The sequence below is a fragment of the Haliaeetus leucocephalus genome, unplaced genomic scaffold (genome assembly GCF_000737465.1).
Source record: "Haliaeetus leucocephalus isolate CR32 unplaced genomic scaffold, Haliaeetus_leucocephalus-4.0 Scaffold166, whole genome shotgun sequence".
Classification (NCBI taxonomy): Eukaryota; Metazoa; Chordata; class Aves; order Accipitriformes; family Accipitridae; genus Haliaeetus; species Haliaeetus leucocephalus.
The window spans coordinates 1,426,227-1,436,924 of NW_010972602.1; the positions used below are offsets into that span (position 1 = coordinate 1,426,227).

The 10,698-nt window shown below is 38.0% G+C and overlaps 1 protein-coding gene across 1 annotated transcript; it reads right to left on the bottom strand.

Moving 5' to 3' along the window:
- Positions 1-376: 376 nt before the first annotated feature.
- Positions 377-10,431, bottom strand: DDX59 (DEAD (Asp-Glu-Ala-Asp) box polypeptide 59). Its single transcript, XM_010563418.1, has 8 exons — positions 10,296-10,431; positions 8,058-8,887; positions 5,579-5,746; positions 4,872-4,961; positions 4,219-4,470; positions 3,208-3,360; positions 2,586-2,714; positions 377-834 (listed from the first exon to the last, which is right to left on the bottom strand). Exons 2-8 carry the CDS (start codon positions 8,874-8,876, stop codon positions 571-573), a joined length of 1,875 nt encoding a protein of 624 aa, XP_010561720.1. The 5' UTR covers positions 8,877-8,887; positions 10,296-10,431; the 3' UTR covers positions 377-570.
- Positions 10,432-10,698: the final 267 nt, after the last annotated feature.

Below are 10,698 nucleotides of genomic sequence, written 5' to 3' on the forward strand. Positions count from 1 at the left end.
TTTCATTAAGTAAGAACACAGATTTCTTACTTATGTCGTTTACCTCTCTACAATGAAGTTACACTAATAACCCAGTATTTCTGCTGTTGCAGAGTGCTTGAGCAGGACTCTTAACTGGTCCACAGGCAATGAAGGACAAACTAAACTTTCAGTAGTTTACAAACAAAACTTGCATATATGTTCACAAGAAACTCCCAGAGAGCATACTGAGGATTCAGAGAAACGTTCCCAGTGAAAGCTTTTATGTTAACTAGGAGGAAGAGATTGAGGCTTGTTTTCAGAAACAAATCTGTCACCAATTTTTTTTGGGGGGGGGGGGCAAGGGAAAGTCCTTTGCAAAGATCTTACTTCAATATGACACAAAAATTACCAGAAGAGGGTTACATATAATATTTTTACTAGGCACTACAATAGTCTGTATTTCAAAATAAAGATGAGATAAAAATGAGACTCCTTAAAAAACTGAATATATAAACTTCTTTAAAAAAGGCAATATACAAGGCATCATAATTCCATGTTTATTTTTAATCACACTTTCATTATAATCACATAACTATAAATATATCTTTATTACCTCTGAGAATTATTTTTGTCGTGTTTTCTAATAATGTCCATAATATTATCTCCTGTTACAAGGCTATTCTGTAATTGTTTAAGTCTCTGTTGTTCCCTTCTCTTTTGGTCATGAAGATATGGGGAATTCAGCAGCTGCGGGGGAAGAATGGTGCCCGTTGGTTTTACTCTCTTCACAACATCCCAAAAGAGCTTCTTGCTGTTGTTATTGATAAAAGTAATTGCAGTTCCACTGTGACCCAACCTCCCTGCTCTTCCAACCTGAAAAAGCAAAAACTCATTTTAAGTTATCAATATTAAATGGAAGTCCTTCAAATATCCTTACAGGTTATTTTCTGTTATAAACCAGCAACTAACCTAACGACAAGGCCAAATCTCTTTATGTCATCCTCTCAGCACAAAGTTTTAATAAACTTCCTGAATTCAAGATATGCAGATCTGAAGCTTTAGCTTAAATGCATCTAAAATTACAACTTGCTTATAGGACATACCAGAAGTCCAATATTGATACTGAGATATACCATATAGCCTATGGGCAAAGGCTTAAAGTGAATCTGGTCCAAACAAAATGTTTTAAAAAATTTTTATTATAGCAATGCCACATACATGCATCTTGTATCAAGCACTATATATACAAGCATGACCATAAAAATGCCCTTTACTTTCAATATTCTAGTAACTTAAAATTATTTATCAATGTTAGCCAAAGTGCTTGAACAAATTAGAAAAGAATCTACAAAGACTCTCTATTTAGGAAGAAATAGTATGCTAATATTGGTATAGTTTTGATGCTAGGAAAGACCATTTTTATTTATTTACTACTTGAAACTTTAGCAGAAAGATAATTAAAAAACAGAGAGGTGTACTGCAGTTAGTAACACAGAATACTTCAGGAGTTCATAAGACTGGATGACTTCCAGAGGTCCTTCCCACCTATTCAGAACTGGGCTAAATTCAGTTAGATCAGTTCGCTCAGGGCCTTGTCCTATGGAGTTGCAAGTGCCTCCAAGCACAAAGGTCCCACCACCTCTCAGGGCAGCCTGTTCCACTGTCTGACTACACTCACTGTGAAAAACATTTTTCCCTGTTATGAGGACAGAATTTCCCTTGCAGCAAGTTGTGACTGTTAGCTCTCATCCTCTCACTGTGCATCTCCAAGAAGAGTCTGCCTCTGTTGCCTCTGTAACAAGCCCATTACCAAATACAAGACACCAATTAAATCTCTACTCCAGCCTGAACAAGCCTAGTTCCCTCTGCCTCTCTTCACGTGTTACGTGGGCCAGCCCCCTGACTTTGCCTGGACTCTCTCCAGTTTATTGGCTTTTCTTGTAGTTGACAGTCTCAAAACTGGACACAGTAGTAGACTACTGTGGCTTCGTAAGTGCCAAAAAGAGGACAATAATTAGTTCTCTTGATATGCTAGCCAAACTAGGGTTGGGGTCTGTGTACATACACATAAATACATACACACACACACCCAACCCACATACCATCTTTTTTAAAGCAGAAAATCCTCAGCCAAAAAAAAAAAAAAAGAAAATCAGAGGAGATACTGGAGTATGAAGAGAGAATGAAAATAAAGTTCACAACTGGTTTCCTGATGGTATTACATGCACATCCCACACTGGAGATGAACTGCAGCAGAAAGAGGGGTATTTGGCCTTTCTTCACACAGACAGCAAAAATATGGAAAACTTTGCTTTCAATAGACAGAAAATGATACAAGGGAGTATGAAACAGGAAGAATAATACTGCAAACATAACTGATATAAGAACACTATTCTAGATTTTAGTAACTTATATAGGAGACACAAGAACAGTGTTCTAGATTTTAGTAATTTACACAAGAGACTTACGGAAGAGATATTCAGCACCTTTCTTTCCTTTCCTATAAAAACAATGTTCTGAAGAGGAAAATAATCTTTATGTTTATGTTTAATTTAACTTTCTATAGGTGGATGTCATATTTCAGTATACTTTTCAAATAATTCTTTAGTAATTCATTTATTTACCTGATGTACATATTCATCCATACTTGAAGGCATATCAAAATTTACTACCAGTTTGACATTGACAAGGTCAAGCCCTCGTCCAAGGACTCCAGTGCTTACTATAACTTCGTACTTCTCTTGAAGTAATCCCTGGCAAGGGAGGAATAACCAAAAAATTAATTCTTTTTTCCTTATTTTTATTTTGAACCTCTCCAAGCATAGGCTAGGGTTAGTTACACAGCATAAGAACACACCTAGTGGGATTATTCTATTGCAGAAGAGGGAATGGCCCCTCCTGTATTCTTGATTTGAATAGGAATATAATTCACAGAGCTAATTAAAGAGAGATCAAAATCACAATTTTAATAAAATAATCATCAATTAAAGTTAAATGCAGATTTGAATTCCCATTTCAAAGCAAATAACCTAGGAAATAGTCTCCAGCATTCATCTGCATTTAAAATGGCATTATTATCTACAGTTTTGCTTGGTCTCATCTGTCTCTCCTCTCCCCCAGCAATACTCCAGGTTTTACTGCAGAATGGCAGTAAATTATGATTTAACACATTCAAATTAAGCCACCTTTAAAAAAATTGGCCATTTTAAATCTATCAAAAAAGCCATAACTTTAGGAGACACAAACCTGTAATATATCTGTTCTTTCCACCTGAGACTTTTCAGAATGCATAGCTGTACACTGCAATCCTGTAATCTTATGAACAGCATCGCTCAACAGATCTGCTCCTAACTTACAGTCCACAAATACCAACACTGGAGGCTTGAAGAGTTTCTTATCCTGTAAAATTAAACAGTTCATGTAAAAAGGTACTACAACAGTTTGCTGCTCATCAGCAGCAACTTGGCATTCAATTTCTTCTGCTCATTATCTCTAATATTAACAAGACTTTCAGATGAATAAATGTTTTTAGACTCTAGACAAGGAGCAAGATACCAGTCATGAAACTATACAAATCTGTACATCATAAACATATAATGATTTGTAGACTCGGAACCCAAGTTGATATCAATACATGCATTTTTTAGAAGTCAGAAGCTTGCTTTCATGTTTCTTTAAATGTTACATAATATAAAGTTCTGAGGCTTAGTTAAAGATTCCCATTTACTTCTTGGATAACCTCAGCCAAGACTCCAAAATTCCCCACCAAAGTACTCATAAAAGATACGTATTATTATTCATGTAATTCTAGAAAGAACTAAAGTAGCTTTCTCACTGGTTTCTTTAATGACTTTTAAAATTATAAACCACTCCCAAGCCGTAAAGCAGCTATGATGGTTTAAGAAAGTCCTGTTCCTCTACCACTCACAGACAACCAGTACAAATCATTCAGATGCCATACTGCGAATCACAAAAAAATTATCAAAATTACAATTTTTAACTTGGATCCAAGCACAGGAGTCTGGTTTGCTGCTGCACAGAAGGAGGTGTGAGTGACAGGGGTGGAGTAATCTCTGAAATTGCCATTAAAGCTCCTACATTGCAGAGCTACTGAACTAGTTAGTGTAGTTATATGTTTGACCTCACTCCACCTCTTCACTACATACAGATTAGAATTGAAGATGAGAACCTGACAGAGATGTGTAAATATATGAATAATTTTATAAGTTGTTCTTATGAGAAAAATATTACACTTACATTTAGTATTTCAAACAGCTTTTTCTTTTTAGAGGGTTCTTCTACCCACAAGATAATTTGGCGAACATTGGAACATGGCAGATTCTTTTCTCCAATTGTTATTCTTACAAAATTGTGCAGAAGCTGATTTGCTAAGTTTTCAATGCCCACTGGAATCGTGGCTGACACGAGTATGGTTTGATGATCGTGAGAGATGTGTTCCAAAATATCCAACACTTGCTGCTGGAAACCCATTTTTAACATGGTATCTACCTAAGGGAAAAATATTAGATTTGTACCAGATTTTTCCATAAACAGGAGAATCCTGAACTTGAATTGACAGAAGAACCATAATGTGTATGTTTGGTATGTAATAATCCAAATGCAGGAGTATTTTCAGTCAGAAGAAAAGCTAAGTGAGAAAATTAAAAACAAATGGTTCACACTGGTCTAGCAGTAATACCCCATCAGGTATCCAAGTCTTTTATAGCCAATAGAACATGCATTGTTCAAACACATTTCAAATTGTGTTAAAAAATTAATTTTTCTCTTAAGAAATATATTTTATCTTTATAAGGAACACTCTGTATGTTTAATCAGTTAGACTAGCCACTCACACTGGCTCTTCAAGGACCTCTGTATACGCAGTACAGCACTGGTAACTAAAAACTTACTTCGTCCACCACTACAATTTTTATGCCATGCAGTTGAACAGAACTTTGCTTTAAGATCTCAAGAAGTCTTCCAGGTGTTGCTATTATAACCTAAAAAAAAAAAAACACAACAACCAAAAAAACACACGAAAAACAAAACCAAAACCAAACAACAACCCAGAAGTTAGAAATTCCATGAAAGACAGATGAATGTCCTAGAAGAACTATAAAGTTACAGCACATAGGTGAGAAGGGCAATAATTATTGAAATTACTTGCATTCATGTAAGTCATAAAACTTTTACAGATAACTTAATAAATTATGAAGCCTCAAAATTAAATGGACCTTTTGGAACTCTCATAATTAAAGTGTCTGAATACAAGCAATGTAATCTGCATTAAAAATGAACTATTTTTGCTATAAATTACAACTCCTTGTCTCATAAAATGGCATATTTCAGTCTTTGAAAGCAGCAGTATCATGCATGAAACTGTCTAAAAAACAAAGAATTTATTATATGTTTAATCAGAAGTAAAAATGTTAAAAAAAAAACACAAACAACTGTATTATTGTAAAATTTTCAAGAGCTAACAATTATTTTAGTAGTTTAGACTTAGGAAAAACACATCTTTGTGTGTCCATACATGTCAACAGTAACATTTTTCTTGTCTGTGAGTATCACGAAAAACATAACTCTCCACAGGATCTTTCCATGCTATAGTCCTTACCTTAACACTTTGCTTGAGACGGTGAAGCTGTGGTGGCAGTGGTAAACCTCCTACCAGGAGAACTGTTCTCATGTTTGGTAAACCAGCCATCAGTTCTTTAGCTTGTCTCTCTATCTGAATTGCTAACTCCCTTGTTGGTGCCAAAATAAGGGCGGATGGAGTTTCTATCTAGAAAAAGGGGGAGAAATCTGTTGAACATGGAATTGCTTTATTATTTGGATAAAAAGCTTTCAAGATTAAATCTCCCAATACTAAAATGTAAATTATATAGTGCAACTACTGTGGATGCAGTTAGACTGCTAATACCCTTTCTATTTGAAGACAGAAGGTAGAAAGGGATTATACCTTTAACAGTGCAGGCCAAGGAAGTCTATCCCTCAATTACGCAACTTTTAAAAACAAAAAATTAGTGCATGTGTAAGCACACAGTTAGAATAGCTTCCTGACAACAAACAAAGGCCCAGAAAACTAGCAGTCATTTCTAAAGACTGCTTTTTTCTATTTTAGTTATTGCACTGAATCTGTAACAGAAATTCAGAATAAACTCCACCTGAACTCAAAACACAGGATGCTAGCTGAATCTAGAGATCATTAAAAAAAGTTTTTAGAAGTCTTGATATTACAGGAACATACTATTTCCCTTTACTGTCTTGCACACTACTAAGTAAAAACATTAAGTATTAACCAGAGAAGATAAGCAGTGATAGGAACTTTATACAGCAAAAACATACATCCCTGAAATTTAAGAACAAAATTAATAGTCCCTCTGATCCACCATTAGTCAGCCAGGTAGACATGAATCATTAAAGTGCTACAGTCTTAATTTTTTATTCCTTATATAAGGATCTGCAACCAAATTATCACCTCACTGAACTTCTGCAACCCAGAAAACACAAAATTACAGGGTAGTAATTCCTCTCAGATTAATATAGATTAGTAACTCCAGTTAACACATACTAACAAAGTAAAAAGAACATAAGGCAAAACAGGGGGAGGGGGGGGAAAGGCAGAGTAATGGTCTAGCTCCAAGAAGCATTATTTCAGTAATGCTGATCACCTCTTCAGCAAATAAAGCGCTCTCATATATTGATACCACAAACATAAATTCACTTAACAGTTTTCTGGATGGTATGTGTCTCTTTCTGGTTTCCAACTGGAATATTTCCAAGTGACCAACAGTAGGAGGTTGTTCCTTTCCCACTGAATCATCAAAGGAACTACATAGTTAAATACTTGTGTCAAGAAGGGCTTCTTGAGTTGTTTTCAAGTGCGCAACAGTGTTTAACTTAACAACTTGCCACCACAAGAAAAGGTATCTACGTAGATGTGGAGAAGCCAGGAACTGTCAAATACCTCATAACCAGATTACCCTTATGCTTTTAACATCTCATCTCTCTTCTACATTAGAAATGAAAATTATTTTAAACAAAATAAAATTCTTTCTTGACATATACATTAACTTGTAAAGTACCCTGAAGATGAAGAATGAGAAAGATCATGTAGAGAAATTAAGTATTATTCATTGAGGTTCCAATTTTGTGCATATTCTTATAAGCATATAAACTGTCTTGCACACTTTAATGATAATCAGACAGAGGAGGTACTGGAGTGTAATACTGCTGTTCTTAAAATGCTCCTATATAATGCTTCCATTCTTAAAACTAATGCTATAGTACTTTAAAGATTAAAAGTTACTTAAATAATCTTTAAATTATTCTTTTGAAAAAAATGATACACACACACGTTTGTGTGTATATCTATCTATAAAGGCATCTAAACAGTCCAAAACATCAACTAGAATCAGGTCCAGAATTTTCAAATATATTCTTATACATCCCTTTTTGAATAAAACCACTAAAGCAAAAAGCACTGCTGAACCACACACAAGGTACAGAATACTATTTGCCATTACTTCTCATCATACATGCATGTCCTTACGATGTAAAAGTTTTCTTAATTGCTTTTTCCCACAGTATCAAAAGGGAGACTGTGTAACTGCAGGATTTCAGAAATTGTATTACCCTAAATTCCTGTAGTTATTTGATGGTCAGCTGAACATATTCCAACAGAAATTACTCTACGAAATTACAAAAAAGCCAAAAAAATCTCTTTCAGCCATCTGATAGATCAAGATACAGTAATAACTTCTTGCAGAGGGCTTCGAATTATTTTAACTTTCTATTTTAAGTCATTTAGGAAGTTTACCACAGAATTTAGTTACCTTTCTTAACAAGGAGAAACTGTATACTAGGTAGTATTAATAGAATTGCTTTATCTCCTGACCAAAGTGAAAAAACATTCAGAGTCATTAAAAATAATCAGCAACTCCCCTCCCCCCAAGAACCAATGCTCCATTAATCAAAAGTAAAATAAATCATTGAATGTCAATAAAACCACTGCAATTACTTTCTCAGTTACACTTGGAATCCAAGAGATAAAGTTGCAAACCACTTTCTCTAAGCACATGAAGTTTCATTACCTCTTTCAAAACCTTCATAATAACAGGTAGTAGGAAGGCTGCTGTTTTTCCGGAGCCAGTGTCTGCGCTAGCCACAATATCCCTCCCCAATAGTCCAACAGGGATCATTTGCATTTGGATGGGAGTTGGGACTTCATAGCCAGAATTCTTTAAATTATGGTTTAAAGTTTCAGGAAAACCACAGTGTTCAAACTCTACAATAGGTCTTGGAACTTGCTGGCCCTGGACAGCAATACCTAGCTGCAGTTTAAGGTTCTCAATCTGCTCATCTCGCAAACCTAAAATAAAGGAATGATCTTTGTAGAAATAAGGTGTATTAAGCAGGTGAGTTTCTGCTTGAGATTGTGCTTTTGTGAGTTGATCAGATTTAAGCTTTTCTTCCTTTGCTTGAGTTTGTAGAAGGTGTTTGGCTTTACATTCCAAACTACAAACATCTTCATCTGTTTTATCACAGATATACTCTCCATAGCGACCACACACAACACATACAGGTTCTCCAGGTTCTGCGTGACGCTGAGATTTGCTGAAGGATTTTATGGGTTCTTCCAAAGAGCTATCTTCATCAGTATTTTGGTTATCCTTTCCCAAAGTTGTATTAGCAACACCAAGGTCTCCAGCTATACATTCTGTACATTCTTGTACAACTTTATTCAAATTGCATTTTGAAGAAGAAGTTTCTGTTCTATCTGACTTACAGTCTTGGAACTCGGTGGTCTCCTCTAGCAAAGACCCTCCAGAAGACAATCTATTTTTCTTAGCTGTACAACTTTTGTCCTCATCAGCAGTCCTCTTGACTTTAACAGATCTTGGTAAAAACATGCTTCAGCACACTAGAAAGAAAATTGCTAATCATTAGAAACTACTATCATTGAGAAAGGTACATTTTACCATTACGACAAAAAAATTAAAGCCTAGGAAACATATTTGCAAACCTAGAAAGCATCTCTCAATCCCCGAAAAGATCTAGAAACTGCCTTGTTTAAAAATTATCTTGGTCTTAACAACGTTGATGCAATGTAAAGCAATACTTTAAAATAACAGTGGAAGCATGGAACAATACAGAGAGATCCACCTATAGTTAGGTTTCAGTATTAGACATTTGCAGTTGAATAAAAACTTTGATTTTCACTATCTGTCTGGAAATTCATCCATTTTGAGAGTCAGTCATTTTAGATCCTCAGAGAGTTTAGTTGTTTCCAAGATGAGATATAGAAGCAAAACACGCATTCTTCTAAGCTATAAAAAAACCAAACAAAATTATTAATTTTGAAAAGGATGTGAAACTTACTACAGGACCCACCCAAGACCACTCCTTTTGTTGTCCTTTTCAAAGTCCACTCAAATTTAAAAAGGCTGTAAACTTTGAGATCTGTTTAGAGTCCAGCTCTGTTTGTTCAGGGTGTCAAAGAAAGAGCAAAGACCTACATGATCAATTTGCCAAATCTCTACTGTAATACAAGGAAGACAAATTAAGCATCCATAAATAACCATAACTTTTATATTCTGAAACTTTCAGTAGTTGACTCTGAAAGTATCAGATGTTCTCACCAATCGTTTCCTATGGTACAATCAGTAAACAAAGTACACAAAATATCATCTTTTTCTTCTGAATTAATTGTAGTGTGCATACCAGCCTCTGTCAACTTCGTTTTACATCAGCTTTCTAAAAATACACAAAGCTATCTCTGTGTTTACAAACAGCTTTTTTTCTGCATAACCCAAAGCAATTCGGAGCGATGAAGCATCAGCAGGAAGCCCACCGGTCAGATGAGCTCCTCTGACTGAAACCTGCAGGTAGAACACGGGCAGACCCCAGGTGCCTGGATGGAGGATGCTCCCCCTCGCTGTTGGATCAGAAGCCAGCTCTCGCCACTCAATTTCTCATACCTAATGAAAACTTACCACAACAAACCTCTTTACAAACTCAGTAGCCTTTCAGGTGGGGGAAGCAAACCCACGAAGGGTGCCAGGCTGACGAAAAAAGACTACAGCCCTAACGGGTTCCTCGGGAGGGTCCCGTCCTGCCGCCAGCGGTGCCCCGCTGGGAAGACCCTGCCTGCGCGGCTCCCGGGCAGCACGACAGCCTCTTCCCCCGCCTGCCCCAGCCCTCCTCTCCGGCAACAGCTACCCACCCCACGGGAGACCAAGACGGCGCGGAGCCGTTTCTATGCGACAGCCTCCCCCGCCGCCCAGCCCGCACCCTCGCCCCATTGCTGCGAGGCGGAGCCCGGCCCCCACCTCCTTCTCGCTGGCGGCGGAGAAACGTCGCCCCACGTACCGCTACCGACCGGCCGTCGGGCGCGCCGCCGCCTCTCCTCACAAAATGGCGGCAGTCCCACGCCAGCAGCGGCGGGCGAGCTGCCGGCGGAAGCGAGGAGCCGCCGCCGCCCCTCCGCTGCCAGAGAGCGCACCGGGGACGGGGCGAGCCGAGGGGAAGTGAGCGAAGGCGCAGAGGCTCCCGGCTGCACGGGAAGGAGCGGCGCAGCGCGGCCGGGCCGAGGGCGGTAGGCGAAACCCTCGCGGCCGCCCGCAGCCTTACACGGGCAGAGACGCGGGACGGGGGCGGGCAACGCGGGCGGGTTCCCCGCTCCCGGGGGTGGCCAGGCCCTTGGCGGCCGGGCCTGCGTAGGAGAAAACCGCA